Source organism: Strix uralensis, chromosome Z (genome assembly GCF_047716275.1).
Source record: "Strix uralensis isolate ZFMK-TIS-50842 chromosome Z, bStrUra1, whole genome shotgun sequence".
In the NCBI taxonomy this organism is placed as follows: domain Eukaryota; kingdom Metazoa; phylum Chordata; class Aves; order Strigiformes; family Strigidae; genus Strix; species Strix uralensis.
Genome location: NC_134012.1, coordinates 12,599,094 through 12,618,962, shown reverse-complemented (window position 1 = coordinate 12,618,962; position 19,869 = coordinate 12,599,094). Strand labels below are relative to the sequence as shown.

General features: G+C 36.4%; 1 protein-coding gene across 4 annotated transcripts in view; it reads left to right on the top strand.

Annotated features, from left to right (window-relative positions):
- ADAMTS6 (ADAM metallopeptidase with thrombospondin type 1 motif 6) overlaps positions 1-19,869 on the top strand; it is a 156,143-nt gene that overhangs the window by 60,317 nt on the left and 75,957 nt on the right. For all 4 annotated transcript variants that reach the window (XR_012627127.1, XM_074856398.1, XM_074856397.1 and 1 more), the window contains one exon: positions 12,141-12,287. Coding sequence is in view for 3 of the 4 variants with exons in the window: in XM_074856398.1 (XP_074712499.1) it covers positions 12,141-12,287 (147 nt within the window). In the remaining variant the exon portion in view is untranslated. The remainder of the gene's footprint in view (positions 1-12,140; positions 12,288-19,869) is intronic.

Genomic DNA, 19,869 nt, shown 5'->3' with positions numbered 1-19,869 from the left:
TTTTTCCCCCATCTTTCTTTTGTCTACCTTTCTTTATGAAACAAAAGTGGTTAAAAGGTAATTTTTTTGCTTTTTGTTATTTTGTCTTAAATACAGTTCGAACTACTTATACTTGAAACATATCGTCAAACTAATAATTAAAACATTGATTCTTTTGTCAATATTCATACACTTTTAATCTTTCAAGTATGAAGTATATAAAGCAGTCATAGAACAGTCATAGCATCACTTGTTACATTTTAAGCATCGGCATATCATTTTAAAGAGCATGATGTTATGAGACTGATAAAATCTGACTAGAGTTTGGTCTGGAAATATTTCAGGTCTTCCTTCAAAAGACAGCATTTTTAGTACGTTGTAATGACTCTAAAAGGAGTCAAGGGTTTCCTTTGTTTACATGGGTTGACCAACACTGAGTTATGGATGACATGTTTTTCCAATCATTAGCTGATGCAACTGCTAAAAGTTCCAATGCAACCTGAAATGGAAGCTATCAATATGATGATCAAAAAAGGAGTTGGAAGTAAACAGTTATTTCCAGCCTACCTATCATGTGAGATAATCACTGGGCAAGTATGATCTCATTTATATTACCTATGAAAAAAATGTTGGAGTTGCACTGAAGTAGATCAGTTTCAGAATCCAAAAGCAATTGTATAAGTTCTGAACAAAAATTACTTAAAACATATGTAATTCTCCTCATCTTCATTTCCTTCCTTCTTTTTCTTCATTTGCATGAGTTGAAAGGGGGTAAAGGAAAATACATTTCCAGTGTTGAGGAAAGAGCTCCTCCAAGTCACACATAGTTCTGAAATTCTTGTTAATAACATCTTACAGTCACAGGTGACCTTACTGTGAATTTGTCACATACTTAATAAGAAAACTATCTTCCAATACACATCTTCATTCTAATCCATATGTCATACAACTGCATATTTTATGCAGGTTATTCCACAGATGCATGAAAATAATTTATATATATGCAACTATTTTATCATGCAAAGCTGGCGTGATGACAAGATTTGAAGAGCTTAGACTGTGGTTAGAATCTGAGAAAATATGGTGATAGCATATATCTTGGAATCACAGGAATTTCTTTAACCATCTGTGTTTTCTACATTCCATATCTTTTGGCTTTTTATACGTAAGGTCTTTTAAAATTCTGAAATCTCAGCTCTTTGAGTCTTTCACCTCATCCTGTAGCTGACATGACATGTCAAATGCTGGTTTGAAAAGAAAGTAGGAATAATATTCCTTTACCTTTAATCACTATCAGTGATTAAAGAAAGTTACACTGCAAACTTGGTGTTAAAAATTAACATACCATGTATATACCTTCAGTAAAAGCTGGAAAGGATATGTGGGCAAAAAATTTTTAAGGTTTATAATGTTTTGTGCTATCCATGCATCACCTCCCATTCACCCATACTGTGAATGAATCCCTCTACGATTAAATCAAAGAAGTTGTTATTTCTTCTCAACTTCCTGTTTCCTAGTACCTACTAGAAGGTACTTGCATATGTGAGTCAGATAATTGTTTCAGGGAGCCTTGTGAAGTTTTCACTTTGACTGTACCATGATGATTGCTTTTCTTTTCAGACATATATGGGTGTCCTGGTTTAGCTAGGATAGGGTTAAGTTTCCCCAGCAGTGGGGGAAAGCTCTAGCTGGGTTATTCAATACCATGCTGACGTCACATCCTGGCGCCTGAGCGTGGGAGAATCAGTGATTGTGTGGGTTTGTGCAGCCGTTCCTCTCACTGCTGTATTGGTAGATACCTTGCTCTGTTCATTGTTATTACTGTTGTTGTTGTTGTTGTTGTTTGTTGTGTTGCTGTCGCACTGTTGTATTAAACCTCTCCTTATCTCAGCCCAGGGCTTTGTATTTCACTCCCTTTGTGGGGGAGGCGCAGCAGCCGCGTGGTCTGAGACCCCGGCAAGGACTAAACCACCACAATGGGAAATAGGGAACTTGTTTCATCATCAGATGAAAACTAGAAACATTTAAGGGACATGTCTACACTGAATATATAACATACAACAAAAATGCACTCAAATTAGAATGAGAGGGTTTGCACTTTAAAAGATCATGTTCTTATTAATTATATAGTTGCCGTGGAATACTGAGTTTTAAAAAAAAAATGTTGAACTGAGGAGTAAAATTCTTTTGTGATTAAAAGGGAATGGTAATGATAATACATATGTTTTAATAGATTATCCACAGTTTCTCCAAAATTAGATTTGTAAGATTCCCTGATGGAAGTATGGTTCAACTTATTAGTTTCTAGTAGTTTATTAAATTATAGAGTGAGGAGAAGTTATTAGATCATTCATTCTGACTTACTGTATATTATAACATATTAAATTTGACTCATTTAACCTTGTATTGATCCAAGTAACTTCCATTTGGTTGAAGAGCATTATCCAGAAAATCACTTAGTTTTGAAGACTTAAAGAGACTGAGAATGTGAGTGTGATTATTATGGTCAGTTACACTTTCTATTAAATATTTATAAGTACTTTTAAAAATATTATTTTGGCTTCTGTTCCTTACCACTTGTAGTTTTTATATGTGTATAACCCAGTTTGGGTGCAGATAAGCTGTGTGCAGTTGAGACTCATAACCAGCTGTTTTATTGAAGATGACTGTGCACTGTGATTAACTCTGTGTTTGTTTCTTGAGAGCATGAAGAATGGTGTTAGATTAACTGTTTTGTGGTTGTTTCTCCCTATGCACGGTTCTGAGAAGAGCCTTGTATTACTCTTGATACTTCCATGAATCAGATAAAATTCAGAGTGGGCCCTTCAGCCTTCAGAACAGTGTCTCTAGAAATTTGACTTATGCTTGACTTACAGAATGCTTACTTTCCTATCATTATATATTTCACACTGAAGAATTGCTTATGATTTCTGGTAAGCAGAAAATCACAACTAGTGATTTCTCATGGCAGGAGTGAGAACTGAATGTGTATCTCCTTCACTGTCAAGCGAAGTTTGACTTTTTCTTCTTAGTGAAGAAAGAAACTATTTGCAGGCTTGAATATGCTCAGACAAGTTGTAAGATTAAAGATTCAGTCTCATTTTCTGTATCCCTACCAGCTGAGTTAGGTGGCTTTCTGTTCTATGCTTTTTAATTTTGATACTTTCTAAAATGCCTGGCTTGCCCCATGCATGCTGTACAGGGTGCTTAGTTGAACTGATAAGGAATTTCAGGTTCCACTGGAAGGGGTATATCCCTAAAAGAAAGGCATTGTGCCATTCATTATTGCAGTCCTATAGAGTTAGCTGAGATCTGGAAACTAAATAACAAAGTGAAAAAGAAAAAATAAAGGGGGGGAAAAAAATGTCAAAACATGAGGATAGTGGACTAGGCTTAAAACAGAGCTGCCCATAAAACTTCGAGTAAGAAAATAATTTACTAATGATGGACAGCTGTTGAGGACTGTACAGAAGGAGCAAGAAGAAAAGGCTGGTGGCTAAACTAATTTCTGGAAAGTCAGAATTGTCTTGACTTACAGAAGATGTAATCTGTTGAAATTCAGAGGAGTTCAGCAGTCATATCTTGGTGAAAAAATGTGTAAGAACTATTAAGATAGATTGTATTCGAATGGAGTAAATTGTCTTCAAGATGAAGAACAACAATAAGATTTTTAAGCTTTAGTTCTGAATTAGTTCATACAGCTAAAATGTGCTCGCAATTCTAGCACTTCTTTTAGTCAGTATGCAAAGTAGAAAAATAACATAAATACCCCTCCTCGAATATGAGAAAGTTGGTCTTCAGTGCTGGAGTAGAAAGTTCTAATCTAGGAAATCCTGGAGGTACTTTCAGAAGCTGGTTGTCTTTTCCTCATTCTTCAGCGATCACTGAGCTTCTTGTTTGATCCGTCAAATTTCAGCTGCATTATAGGGCCTGAGTTTGAGTGAGATGTTTTCTAGAAGAAATATGTGTCAAGGAATGTATGTGTCGTAGAACTAGAAGGAAAATACTCCAGTCTGAGGTGATAGGGACACATATACCAAACTCCAAAATAGCTTTCAAAAATAGTTGAAACACAACTAGGATGAATTGTACTAACACCACCAGCTGTCCCATGAACAGATCTCCAGTTGATGCTGTCATCACTACTTTATCTATGATGATGATGTCTTCCATCTTCAACTATAGCAGGGCTGACAGGCCATCTCAAATCCACAGTGTATGAACATCTCAAGACCAGCCAGAACAAGTTAAAACTTGTCCCTGCTAGATGCCTCGGGTCCTGCTAGATGCCTAGGACTGACTAAAAATGGTGCTTTAAATTTTTAGGGACAGTTTAAGTAACTTTTTTAGTTAAAAAAACCACAACAAAACAAAGCATATCCAGTTTTTGGCTGAACAAGCCACATAAGACCATACATAATCACATTCTTGCTCTCTTACCCCCCTGCCTCAATCTTTTTTGTTACAGGAAAATGGTTTTATGTCTGCCTTTGTAACATTGCAGGTATAGAAGCATGCAACTTCTATAGAAAAAGTCTTCATTGGGACATCAATTGTAATGATGTTTGTGCATATAAAATGAAATGTCATACACATTGCAAAGGGTGTGACGCTGTCCTGCATGACATCCCTGTCTTTAAATTGGAGAGACACGGATTTGATGGATGGACCATTCAGTGGATAAGGAATTGGCTGGATGGTCGCACTCGAAAGAGTTGCGGTCAATGGCTCGATGTCCAAGTGGAGAGCGTTGATGACTGGCGTTCCTCAGGGGTTGGTGTTGGGACCGGTGCTGTTTAACATCTTTGTTGGCGACATGGACAGTGGGATCGAGTGCACCCTCAGCAAGTTTGCCAATGACACCAAGCTGTGTGGTGCAGTCAACACGCTGGAGGGAAGGGATGGCATCCGGAGGGACTTGGACAGGTTTGAGAGGTGGGCCCATGCAAACCTCATGAAGTTCAACAAGGCCAAGTGCAAGGTCCTGCACCTGGGTCAGGGCAATCTCAAGCACAAATACAGGCTGGGCAATGAGTGAATTGAGAGCAGTCCTGCAGAGAAGGACTTTGGCGTACTGGTGGATAAAAAACTGACTGTGAGCCAGCAATGTGTGCTTGCAGCCCAGAAGGTCAACCGTATCCTGGGCTGCATCAAAAGGAGTGTGGCCAGCAGGTTGATGGAGGTGATTCTGCCCATCTGCTCCATCTGCTGAGACCCTACCTGGAGTACTGTGCTCAGCTCTGGGGCCCCCAGTGTAAGAAAGACATGGACCTGTTGGAGCAGGTCCAGAGGAAGCCATGAAGATGACTGGGGAGCTGGAACACCTCCCTCATGAGGAGAGACTGAGAGACTTGGGGTTGTTCAGCCTGGAGAAGAGAGCTCTGGGGAGACCTTATAGCGGCCTTCCAGTACTTAAAGGGGGCTGCCGGAAAGATGGGGAGGGACTCTTTATCAGGGAGCGTAGTGATAGAATGAAGGGTTTTAAACTGAAAGAGGGCAGATTTAGATTAGATGTTAGAAAGAAATCCTTTGCTGTGAAGGTGGTGAGACATTGGAACAGGTTGCCCAGAGAGTTTGTGGATGTCCCCTCCCTGGAACTGTTCAAGGCCAGGTTGGACGGGGCTTTGAGCAACCTGGTCTAGTGGAAGGTGTCTCTGCCCATGGCAGGGGGTTGGAACTAGATGATCTTTAAGGTCCCTTCCAATCCAAATCATTCTATGATTCTATAAAACATCAGGCTAGAAAAATTACTCTGGTTTCTGTGGCATATTTACAGTATGAAAAAGGCTTGTGTCTAAACATCTGTGAAATATTATTTGAAGTTTAGGATTTACAATACTAAAATAATTTGTCTAACATTAAAGCATTCTAATCAAGGAAAAAGAATGTAATAACACTTCACAGATCTTAACAAAAGTCTAAGAAGAATAAATGGGTGTGAAGAGGAAGGTTATCCAGAACCTTCAGGGCATCATGAATTTCCAAGGAAATCTGAGCTCACAAGTTTGCTTCCTGATTAGAGCCAGTACTTCCCACTTTGACCTACAGTGTGGAGACCTGATGGATTCATGCTCTGGCTTTGTGTGGCTCACAAACAGTGCTTTATGTTACTCTAGTGGCATGAAAGCTGGATAGCTATAGCAATGTAAACCAGGAGAAGTTTGTGCTCTACTTTTTCTAATATTCTCATAGAAGTAATTTCTCCGTAAGAAAGTTCAGATTTCTGAATAAGCTGCATTTTTTTAGTAAATTAGAATTTGCTGTGCTTTTAAGAACTACATATGTTATTTAATATTAAATTATGCTAATATATAGAAATTGTATTTGATGGGGTGTTTGATCATCAGCCATAACTCAGAAAATGATACCTAGGAAGTAAATGGAAAAAATGTTATGTTAAAGATATGCTAAAATTATGTTTAATTTCATGGCAAGTATGCTTGTTACAAAGCTACCATTTTTCAGTTAGTTTGTTTCCCAGATTTTCAGGGAAGTAATATGTTTCACCAAAGTAAAAGTTTTAAATTCTGCATTAGTTCAGCATAAAGGGTAAGGGATGCTGAAAACCATATAATTATCTCCAAATGCAGGAAAGCAACAGTTGAGGTTAAAATCCACATTAAGACATGGAAATATAAGGTCAAGTAACTAACTAACCTTGATTCCTCCATTCAGGGGAACAATACAGTATCAGGTAGTTTCAATAAATGCTGTCAACGTTTGTGATCCTAAATTAAAATAAACTGATTTTTCAAGACCATCCTTTTTAATTCTTTTTTCTTTTATTTGTTATGTCATTTAAGGGTGAGTTGCAGTTAGCATTCTGTTACGAAGCTATAACCAATACTTTTATAACAGTGGCTGAAGATACATGGAGGACTACACAGAACGAGGAGAACTTTCTCTTATGGGGCATATGGTTAAAAAAGTAAAGAAAAAGTTATGACCTTCCATTATTATAAAACCATAAAATATGAAGATTGTATCTTCTCCAAAAATTTGCCATAACATTGTATCAATTGGCAGATATTTCACTGCTAGTACATATGAGAACAGTTAAGAAAGTTACCATATATGTCCACACAGTTGTTGTGCTTTATTACGTGTAGTTCATAGCTCTGATATTGTAGGGGGAAAAAAAGTATCCTTTAGTCTTTAATAATAGATTATGTTCACATACATGCAGTTTTTGTTGAACAAAATATTACTGAAATATGCTGCTTTTCCCTTTCTTCCCTCCTCTACATGTTCTAATGTCACTAAGAAAAGGCAATTTAAAGCTATGGCAACACTTACAGATATAAGGAAGCTTACAATTTTCTTATTTTTTCAACACCTTTTTAATAAGTATGGAAATAAGTGCAACATACTACAAAAAATTAATACGAAGTTTACGAAAAAGTTGGTATCTAATAAAATAAACTGACAGTTTTCACAAGGAAATTATAATTCACCATTTAGGTGTTATATCTAATACAAGAATACTTGTTCATGCATGCCTTCCATCTTCTCACTTACTAGATATTCACTGTTAGAAATTTTTGAAGTATTCTTCACTGGTGCACTTTATGACCCTTCCCTGCCCTTTGCTTTATTTGCCATAAATGTTGAGAGAGCAGTGTGTCTGACATGCTGAGGCACTGGAGGAAATTCTAGCAATGTACCTGGATCAGGATACCTAGCCCGATAATGACCCATTTAACTCTTAGTATGTATGTTTATTTTGTCCCTCCTAGTGCAAATAAAGAAAGGTTTATTTTTCCTAAAGAGTTACATGTAGTTATGCAGCTCAGATAATGGACAAGAAGATCAAGTACTTGATTTTACAGTATTTCTCTTGCTTGTGTTCCTGTAACTTTGTTGCCTCACCTGACTCAAGATTCTCAGTCTCTCAGTAAGCTTCTTCCTTACACTGTTAAATGTTGACAGAGCAAAGTAAGAGCCACTGCTTTAAAATAATTGTCAGGTAATGTAACTCATGAATCAGTAAGTGACTAAAAAATTAATATACCCTGTTGTATGTAGAGAAAAGAAACGCTGGTGTTCTCTGCACTTCCAAACACTCCAAACCCTAAGAAAGCTAGGAAGTGGTTTGATACGCAGGTCATTAGTACTACAGTTGGAAAGCAGAGATAATTCATTGTTAAGGAGAAAAAGCAGTTCACTTAAGTAGCACATTTGAGAACTTAAGTGCTATAAAAGTACATAGTATAGAAAATAAACCTCAGTGAACAGTACTGAGGAGTATTCAGATTGGTTTGGATGTGTCTTCTCTGAATCTTAAGTGTTTCAGTAATAAATCAGAACAGAAGCATCCTGGCTGTCTCACAGAAGTAACTGCTGTCATTTCAGATACATCAGCGATAAGTGTTTTGACAACCATTGCCATCATAGTTTAGAACTGCCCAACAAATCGGTAACGTCACCTTAAATACAGATGAAGTTGTAGGGACCTGCAGTATTTTACCTTCACAAGATGTAGACAAGAAGTTTACATTTCCATCCTTCCCTCTGCTTATACCCCAGGGTCACTGATTATCTACTGCTGTTTGTTCAGTGCAGCTGAGGCTGGTTATCTCACCTGTGATTTTTTAGGTCAGATCTTAAGTTGGATGTGTATTACAAATAATTCCCCTCAGATAATTTTTTCTGATTTTTCTGAGAAACAGATTGCCAGGATAAAAAAAATCTGTTCCATTACAGATGGTAGTGAATGAAACAGGCACAGACCACTAGTCAGATGTGCTGCTTTCTTAATATATTTTAAGTAGTATATAAACTATAGAGAAATTACAAGAGAGTTTCAATTATGATGCTGCTTGCACAGTTCTTAAATGTAATGTAGGGGCTCCCTTGGGAAAAGAGGAGCCATAATGCTTGAAAAGAAAGAGCTGCTGGGTTAAATATCTTTCCTTGAGATGGAAAGGTAACTTCATAGAAGGAGTCCTGTGTCACCTGAGAAGACTTTTTATTCTGTCATTGTGCATCTGGCTGTTCTTTCTAGAGAAAATTATACTTGTAGTTTTAGACAGGCTCTTTAAGCCAGTGAAAGAAATATAGTCTGCATCTGCTAGACAGTTTGAAAAAGGTAAGTAAATTATAACAGTGCTCCACAAAGCGTATTTTATGTTCCTTCCTTTCTTCCATGCCTTCCCGCCACAATCTAACTGCAAACATGCTTTTGTAAAAGACATAGCTTTAATGAAATGATGGCCAAGTATAACCAATGTGTTCTGATGGAAATAAAACTGGTACTTTGGACAGAATTGTGTTTTCATCTGCAGACCTGGCCATAGGAATGTAAATTACTGGGCTGTATTGGTGTGCTGCCACTGCCATCCTGGAAAACAGATGACAGTAATTGCAAAACCCCTTTTGAAGCATCAGAAAGAATTAGCTGCACCTAATGATTAGTTTCCTCCTATACTCAGAAGCGGGGTCAAGTAGAAGAGCCTTCTTGGAAGGGAATAGATGATATAGATGAATGAGTATTTATAAAACATGAGAATACCATCTGCTCATGGAAAGGTATTGAGTTCCTGTGTGCATCAGGAATCACAGCTTCCATTCACAGACATGCTTTTTATCAGGCATACCACTGCCACCATCAGCAACATCATATTTTTCACGAGGAGAGCTGTTAGAGGAAGGGAAGCTATTAAACTGCAGAGTTTATTCTTCTTTTTATAGGCCCAAAAGGTACAAATTTCATTTCCCAGGCAGTTGAAGTTTGTCATTTGTTTGACAAATGGAATGTATTAACCAGGGATAAGCTGAATATCAGATATAGTCAGCATGATCCAATTCAACTCTTTCTTTCCCACATACCCAAATGCCCATTTCTACGAAGGAGTCAGTCATAGAGATTACTAAAACCAGGTTTTCTATTTTGAGAAATTGTAGAGGCAATTCAAAAGGAAATGTTTCTATTTGAAGTACCCCTGATTCTAGGAAATTATGGCAGTTGAGAAGTAGGTTAAAAGCACAGTTTTCATTGTAAAATTCTGGTTCAGTTTATTACATTGGACATCTAAGTTCTTCCCTCCAAAAATATATATCAATATTGAAGACTGATAATAATTAACACTGGTTTGAAAGTTTCATTATAATACATACATTGCTCAGATGAGTTGTTTTTAAAGCCATATTTTTTATATGTGAGGGGATTCTTTATTTGATGCTATAATAATTTGTCAGTCAGACCTTTTTCATGTATAATATAGTATATGGCTTTCTGCATTTATGAGATATACACTGAACTACATACATGCAGGCATTGCTACAGACTAGGTATTCTTTGGGGAGACATCTCATAGGCAAGGAAGTGATGCTTTTGTGATGATGAAGTCCTTCCCCATCATGTATGAAACATCCATCATTTACTGACGTTCCTTTTCGTATATCCTTGCAATTAATGGAGTTTGGGAGGAATGGTTAGCTATATCTTGTGCTTGTAGGTTGTTATGATCAGCTGAAGAGGTGAAACAGTACCCAGTGTATTGAAGTGCAGAGTGGCATAAAGATCTTATATTTTTATACCATATTCTGGAGCAATATGTCCAGATTAATGTAACACCACTATTGCTGTTTTCAGTAAAGAAAGTAGCATGAACTGGTGTGAAGTGGCATTGTCAGTAGATAAATGGCCAGCCTCTAATCTACTGCCGTTTGTATCTTCTGTCAGTCACTGCTAAAAGTTTCTAGAAAGTCAAAACAGAGTGCCTGAACACATTTGTGTTCCTGAATGATGAGTAAGAAATCAAGGAGTCAGTCTTTTTAGCATTTGCAATACAGAAGGCTCCAAAGACTGGCCCTTTTGTATGATATACCAAGAAGTGACAGTTTCGCTGCTCTGGGTATGCAGAAGCTCAGTTTTGATATTCCTTTGAACTACTTCTCTGTCTCCTGGTCAGGGAGGTTCCTGTGTGTCTCACTACCTGTTCCTCTGATTTCACTAGCCCTGTGCCATGTTTGGGGAGAAGGAATGAAGTTGACGAAAGGTTAATATTTAAAGAAATAAGCTTTTTCCTCCAAGTGGTTGAATGGAAATTAATCAAAGACAAATTAAGAAAATGGAGTTTTAGAAATGTGTTTTCTGTGAAGAAATATTCTGTTCAGGTGCTTCATTTATGTCAGGCCTGTCGGGTATATGTTGTTGATTGTTTAGGAATAACAGTAACAATTTAAGAGTAGGGTCAACATAGCGCTTAGGGACATGGTGTAGTTGGGAACTGTCAATGTTAGGTTAATGGTTGGACTGGATGATCTTCAAGCTCTTTTCCAACCTAGACGATTCTGTGAAATATTCTGTTCAGGTGCTTCATTTGTGTCAGGCCTGTCGGGTATATGTTGTTGATTGTTTAGGAATAACAGTAATAATTTAACTGAAGATATTCTGTAATAAAACTCTTTTCAAATAGATGCTCTGTGAATTTACTTCTAGTTTTAATTTGATGATTATGTTGATGATCTGTAGCTCTAAGGATGTATTTCAGTAGCATAGGATTTCTAAGACATAAGGATTCTTCTGCCATATATCTTTTTCCAAAGTCATATCATCTTTGTTGAAAGTTAATTAATTTGTGGCCTGGAAGCCTCTGTTGGCCAAGTGCCACCCAGAGGTTTCTTACTGTATTTTCTGCTGATTTTTAGTCTTCATTCCAACATTACGTGACAAAGCAGAGCTCTAGTAGAAGGGCTCCAAGTCACTCTGGAAGTGGATACAGAGAGGGATGCATACAGCATGGCCCTGGGAATTGCAGAACCCATGTTCTGCTTGAATTATCATTGTCTGCTGTGTGCCTATACTGTACTGTTACAGCAACATCATCTATTCTCTGTCCTTGTTTACTAATCCAAGTGTCAGGGCCACAATATATATTCCTTATCCAGGTACAATACCAAATGAGGACTGAGTGCTCTGTATTTATCTTGCAAGAATATTGTTACATTTTCTTTAAAAACTCTAGAAAATAAGTAAAATGCTTTCAAAAGTCTGTGGGAGAAAAGAAAGGTATGTGATTGTGCAGTATTTTGAACAGAACTTATATCCTGTTCTCCACTTAATAGGTCCAACATGATTTCTGTCAAGGTGACATTAAATTTTAAGAGATGTGTGATGCTGAAGTAATGGGCTGTTTCTCTCCTCCTCTTTTGGGCAGTTTTGGTATGAATCATGATGGAATTGGAAATTCCTGTGGAACCAAAGGTCATGAAGCAGCAAAGCTAATGGCAGCTCATATTACAGCAAACACCAACCCTTTCTCTTGGTCAGCCTGCAGTCGGGATTACATCACCAGTTTTTTAGAGTAAGTAATCTCTCAAGAAAAATCCTGAGTTTTCTAAAAATTGACACCTTTCAAGATAAATATTAGAGATACAGTGATCTGTTCTGATGGCTTACATTTTTAGAATGGACAGAAATACAGCACATCACTTAAGATTTTTATTTTGTAGAGCACTTTTTCTATGTAATGGCAAAAGCTTCTGCTCTATTCCCCACTATACAGTTCTCATTTTTAATCTATTCAAAACATTTTGAAGTGCTGATCATATCTCATTACTTCATTAATCTGAGGGTCAGAAATAGAGGTGGGTGGAATTTGTCTGTGAAGATGGGAAGGGTTTTTTTGAATACTTGCATAATGTGAGAGAATCCAATGAAGGGAACAAGGGTGTAAAATTCTCCGTATTTTTTAATGCAGTCTTGCGGGTTTTTATCTATCAATGTTCTTTGGTACCATTAATGAGCATATAAAGATTATAGGAGAGGATGGCATAGATCTTTATATTAATACCTTAAAATTGTGTTAACCTGTACTTCTGTGGTGATATTTATCCAGAAGTAGATTGCTACCTGAAATTTTACTTCTGTATGAAAAAAATTAAGCAGTCAAAATATGCTAGTCTCAAAAATGTGCTCATATCAATGTATACATTGGTATATATGATGCATTATGAACATTTGTATGTGGAACCTTTTAAATTGTCAGTGAGTTCACTCAGTTCACTCATCTCAGTGAGTTCACTGAGAACAGATTAATAGCAGGATTTTTTAACATGGCATAAGGTGGGCTTTATGGGAGCAAATGGCAGTTGGTTGGTGGGTTCAGTGCCACCAGTGCAATCATTCCTTTATGAGGTAAAGTTCGTTCAATAATTCAGACACTTACTGTTTTTTAGGAGATAGACTTAAACCAGTCAAGTGGTCTAACCATGAGACTACTAAGAACAAAATGAGCTTCCCCTCTTTGAGGGAGCTAACCTCAGAATAAGGTGCTGTATTCTGGATCTTACCTGAAGGAACCTGTCCGACTCATAAATTTTCTTTAGGATGGTTCAAATGTAGCTTCCCACACATTTGGAGGATCACTGAATTGGTCCAAAGAGGTGTTTGAGGTCCCTGTAGAGTCATTGGACAGAGATGTTTAATGTAGTGCTGTTCAGAGATAAAAAAGTCTTCAGCTACTGTATCAGATTAAGCCATTTTGTATCACCCCACTGAACTGTGCACCCACCCAATTTTATGTATTGGAGCATTTAAGATGAGTGTCTAAACTAAAGCACACTGAGTAAGTCATCCTTACATATATATGTGATGCAGGTTTCTCACAATATGAATTGGTTTTCTCAGGAGAGATATATGTGTATTCATTTAACCGGACCAATATAAAAAAATTATACAGGGTAGTTTTGTTTTATCATTACCAAAAATTTCTGTTAATTCAACACTGTTCCTGTTAGTAGTCTTTCTAATAGGTCATGCAGCCAAACTCTAACTGTGACAAAGAATACAGTTTTCACATCTTTTCTGAGTGGTGATTTCACAGTTTAGTAGTTCTGACTCTAAGCTTACAGTTCAGGTATTTCCTTGTAGCATCTGGGGATTTGTTTCTTACCATTACCATTCTGCTATCCTCTGTCTCATATCTATTTGTTGCTCTCCTCTGAACTCTGTTTTGATCCCATAATTGTCCTGACAATAAGTTGTCTATTGATGAAGACATAATACAACAGATAGCTAAGAAGTCATTTCTTATTTATGGGCTTAGAGGAAGAAAGGTGGTAAAATTCTGTGGCTTGTGTGATGCTGCAAATGTAATAGAGCTGAACATTTGTTGATAATGTTCTCGCACAGTTCTAAATTTTATCCCGAGCAAACTTTCTTGTTTCTATACTTGATACATATGCAGTGATCTTTGAAATTTTTACTGCCAGTTAAAAACATGTTTAGCTTGTGCCTTTCTACTTTATGTTTAATTTAAAAAATTATTTTATTATGTACTGTTAGCATCTTCATTATTCTTTTCCATTCCCTAGGTTTGATTCACTGTTAGGTTTCATTTTTAAGTCTGTGGGATGCCAGTGAAATTGTAGTTATATTATCATAAAGCCAGAATAGTACTCTGGTGAGTCTGTTTCCATAGTTCTAATCTCTTCATGTTTTTTGAGATACTTCTCTGTCATTGCCGGTGTTTGCAACTCTACTCGAATTACTACCATCTGTGAATTCGGAAAAAAATCATAACTGAACATACTGATATTTGAGCTAGAGTAAAAAAAATCTACACGTACAATTTCAATAATAAATTATCTTTCATAATATTTTAGCTGTATTTTTGTAACCCAGAATATAGATGTTATTTTTTTCAAAGCTACCTTGGATAAACATTATTTTATGCATTGCAATTATGAATAGATTTTCCAATTGTACTGTGTTAAATAACGTACTAAGAGCCAAAGATAACTTCTCCTTCATCTACTAATTTTGCAAGCTATTTTTAAAAATGTCAGATTTCTCAAACGTGATCTGTTCATTATAAATCTATGCTTCTTACTGTTCGTGGTTCTAATATCCTATAAATGAATTGATACTTTTTTTCTTAAAATAGTTGTTTTATTATTTCATAAAGTAGAGTAGTCTGTAAAACTAGATTTTTTCTCCAGCTTCTAGTTTTCTCCCCAGCTTTTCATGTCATCTCCTTAATGACAGCAGGAAACTGTTGAGATAGAGTTACTCAGGTACCTGCAGCACAGCTGCCTAGATCACTTCTTTTTACCCATTCACACCTTTTCTTAAGGCAGAACAGCTTTAAGAGGAGATACTTTTCTGTTGCAGGTAATGATCAGTGAGCAGGAAGCAAAGAAAAATAGCAGAGTTTCATGTGGTAGCAATTCCCTGGCTGCTCTTATAAAAGCAGAACAGTCTGCATCCAGTCATGAAAAATGCTTCCCTTTTTTTGTAGTACTTCTTCCTAATAGCAACAGATGAGGTTAGAGCTTTAGAGGCAAAGCCTCAAGATGTTGTCATCTGTGTCTCCAGATAGATTAGACTGCCCCCTTTCTTTCCATTTTTCCTTAAGAATGGGAGGACAACTGGGTTAGGATCCAGTAGACTACAAAGAAGACAAGTGAGTTTTTTCTGTGCTGAATGGGTATGACTAGTTTAGGATTCATTTAGCTACATCTAACAAAAAAGACAGATCACGATGGGATGAAATGCAGATATCCAAGCAGAAACCTGAGGCCATAAATCTGTATGACATACCACAACACATTTTAGATTGGCTTGGATCTGGACACAAGTTTGGGCAGGGCTGTCATGGCACCAGGGTAGTGCAGCTGGAATGAATTTCACTAAGCTCATTACATGTTCACAGTATTATATGGCAAGGTAGATTAATGTGGATTTACTAGTTTACTAGTCTGGGTCCCCTCTTGCTACAGCAGTTTTGCATTGTGTGCCATTTTGTAGTGTAGATACCACATTGTCCTTTATCATCAGCCAGAAGCATTTTGAAATAGAAGTCATCCTGGTGACACTCAAAGTAGAACCTCATCTTCATCCTTCTCTTCCTCAAGACTTTCTTAAAACTACACCCAGAAACACATTTTCCAGGTTGAGGCTGCTGAGGAATAGCCATTAAATATCACTTGCAAGGTATAAGTTCAATCAGGCACTAGCTGGGAAAGCAATTTATTTTGTGGTATGGCCAAGTAGAGGATGAATATGGCTCAAAGGAGGGCAATAAGACAAAGCAAAGCTATGTATTGCTAATAGATCTATCAAAACTCTCAAGAAGAGTGGCCAGGCAGCACAGGGTCTGAAATGGCCAAAGAAAGTATTTTCTTCCTGGGGAAAACATTCCTTCTAGCACGTAACAGCTGTTGTCTGTCAAGCTTTATGTTAGAGTGAAAGATTGACTGGATTCAGTTTATCAACTGAATTGTCCATGAGTGCTTTACAATGGCTTTTAAATTTCACTAAACTTTAATGGAATTAAATACAGAAATACTGAGAATTGGAGGATTGGAAATACTGAGAATTGGAGGATTGGAAAGCAGTGTCAGAGAACAGAGATTCCTGTGAGAGGAGTAGAAACCCTTAATATCTGTTTATAGGAGAAATGAACCAAGGCTAAAAATATTGTTTGCAACTGAAAACCAGTTAATATAAATTTCATTATATGCAGCACGTGTGTGTGTATATATATATAAAAATATATATATAAATATATATATAACATTCAAGCTTCATTATATCCAGCATATATTTATACAGTGCGCCTATACAGCCATGCAGAAAGAGAACTTTTTGCTTAGAATTCTTTATTCCATTACTTTTATGTTTTGTAGTAACAAAATCTGGGTGATTTCTGGAATTATAGTTCATTAATCTTGTCAGTATCAGATAGGAGAAGGTGATAGAAGAAGCCAGATGGTCAACTCTCTTTCAAAGGCAGAATTGCCCTTTGAAGATGAAGGGAGAAGAACTAAGAGTCTTTAAACTATTTGAATAAGTATAATCTATCACAGGAGATTCTTGGACAGTCTCTAGCATTGCCATGCAGCAGGATTTAGATCTGAGACCACACCTTTCTAACTCTGGAAGGGAGCCCAAACTACCTTGGTCCAAGCAAGCCCATGTAGACAATACAAAAAATCATCCAATGTTTGGGCCCAGACATCTACCCAATAATCTTGGATGTACATATGTCCCCAATTACTGTAGATCTCTGAAACTTTGAAAGTCTTGTTTTGCTTAAAAGGGTTACTCAGTTAAAAAAAAAAAAAAAAAAACAAAAAGAAAAAGAACCAACAAAAAAGCCAGTTTCTGTAATCATGGGCTGGCAACGTGTTTCTGAGTGTTGACTTTGCAAGTATCACTCTTTCTCTACCTCTTGGGTTATTTAAATTTAAAGTAATTGTAAAAGGCAGAATCAGAAGCAGATTCCCATTAACTTCTTATTGTAGAATGTTTCATGAAATATAGAACAGCAAATTGGCCTAATTTTTTATAGCTTAGTATCTCTCAAACTCTCAAGGCCAGATACCAGTAGATGTTGGTAGGTGGATGATTTTGGTAGATGGACCAATAGATTTTTCCTAATATGGCTGCTGAATAATCATTCAAATGAATAAAAGACTGCTTTGGAACACAGACTATATTGTGGAGGAAGGAATACGCTAAAGAAATAGCAAATTATCTACTACCAAACAAAATAAAAATTATTATGAAAGGATTGTGCAAAATTATAAAGTCTTTGCTATGAAATAAGTAATAAGACATAGACCCAGCCTTGCATAAAAGATTGGAAAGGAGTAGAATTTGTCATGAGAGCGAGTGATAGATCCACATGATTATGTGAATTTTTATAACGTTCAAGAATCTTTTAATTTAGTAATATTATTCTGGTTCATTTTAATTTTAAACATAGCACTCCAAATCACACTTCCATTACTTATGCCCTAATCCTGCAAATATTTATGTTATTATCTGTAGACTGTTGAGCAATCTGCAGAGTTTATTCATTAATGTCAAGTTAAGGAGCTTTTGTAACCTCTACAGAAATATATCCTAGTGCTCTCTGAAAATCAGTTTTTACTAAGGAAAAGTATGAAATAAATACGAAGTAAAGATTCTCTTAGGAGCCAAATGTTATATGTAGGCTGTAAATAATTCATGTTTTCCTATGTATGTATATGTATACAATGCACTGTGTTTATAGTTAATAAAATTTACTATTTTTTTTCCATATTTTTATGGGTAATTTGGTAACAAAATACTGCATCTATCCATATATTTATGTATATGATTGTTTAGCTATAACAGATAATTACAAATATTTATAATACATTTAATTTATGATTGTTAATCATAGCTTGCATCATTATCACAAATGAGGCAGTTCTGTAACATTCAAAACCCATTTTCAGTGCCAGTGTTCTGGGATATTATCTTCAACCATTGAAGGAGTTGTGTTGTACTGTGTGTGTTTTTGCGATGTTTGGCAATAGGGACTGTAGCAGGAGCATGAACCCTGAAGGGTCTACATCCATGGTTTTTTCTTTTTCTCTTTATTGGCCTTGGATACAACAGTGATGTCTGTACAGAGGTGATGATCCTCAGTTTTACATTGTTCAGACTGTAAAGATTTTAACATTGAATCCCTGTTTGCTGTTATTTTGATCAAGCAGTTAGCAGTGATAGCATGTCCGAGATCTTAGTCTTTCAGAGAATGCTCCAGTATCCTTGATATCTTTCCAAACAGAAGATTAATTTGCTATCCTGTGATATTAAAATACAAAACAATGTTTAAAATGATATTGTAGAGTGCTTTACAAAGACCTCTTGAGACACTGCACTGGAATACTGGGATGAAATGATGTCAAGCTTAGCTATTTTGTAATTGAAACCAGTCCCACTATGTCCCATAAAACCTCATTAAAATAACCTAGAATTAGGAAAATGAGAAAATCTTTGAATCCTAGTAGTATCCTAGTAGTGGAGTAAATAGACTGTAAGGATGAGTTTGAGATCATGTTATTTCTATTGCAGATATTAAAGATTTGTCTGCTCCCTGTTCAAAAATGTATATGCTCTGGAGGTATATACTGTAGGCTTTTAGACTTTGTATATGGTTTCTATAGAAGATAAAATCACAAAACACAAAAGCAAATGTTAGTAGAAGTTTTCTAAAATAGCAGAGATGAAGGTGTTTGGGTGTTCTTTTCCTTCTTTATTATCTTTTTTGCATCTACACAAAAGACTTTTTTCACTTTTGTAGGCCTGATTGATAATAAGTATTAGGTCTCTGTTTATAAAGTGTCTCTGATACCATTATTCTTGCACCCTTTTTGTTCATTCCCCTAGATTTAGCAGATTTTTGTTTTTCTCAAGTGACTTGGTTTTGCTTTGATGGAGCAAAGAGAAAGAGAGAACAAGGACATAGACTCGAGAGTATTACACCATTCCTGAGTCCAGTAGAAGCTGTCTGGAAAGGTCATATGGTCCTCAGCCTGTATTCATCCTTTGCAGAGCTTTGATGAGACCTTTCATTACCAGTGGAAAGTCCCTGGTTTTATTAATGTGTTTTATAACATGCTATTTCTTTTCCAAAAGACTTCAATTTACACAATGCAGTATCAGGTTCTCACACTAAGTTTGTAAAATGTGTCAATTTTTTCAGCTACTTGAGAGAAATAATAGAACTGAAGCAGAAGGAAAGAGAAACAAATTTTCAGTCTGAGAGCTGGTGACCTAATGTAGCTAGTAAGCGAATGATTGCTTAGTATTAATTTTCTTGCTTCTTTACTGCTACAACAATATTTCAGTATGGTGAAAATCCTGTCATTAGAGCAGAAGAGGCATATTTTTGTATTACTACAAGGATTTTGACTTACATTTCTACAATTATGTGTCTTGTAGAGTAGGTATAGACTTTAATTTACAATGACTTTAAAGATTTCAATCTGATTCTGTAATCTGTTTCATGATGGGGTACATACACCTATGGAGAGAGTCACAGAAGGTAATGAGGGTTTTTAAATGCTGTGCCCTTGGCTGTCAGTTTACAGCTTCATAGTTTACAGACCAAACTCTGCGCTATT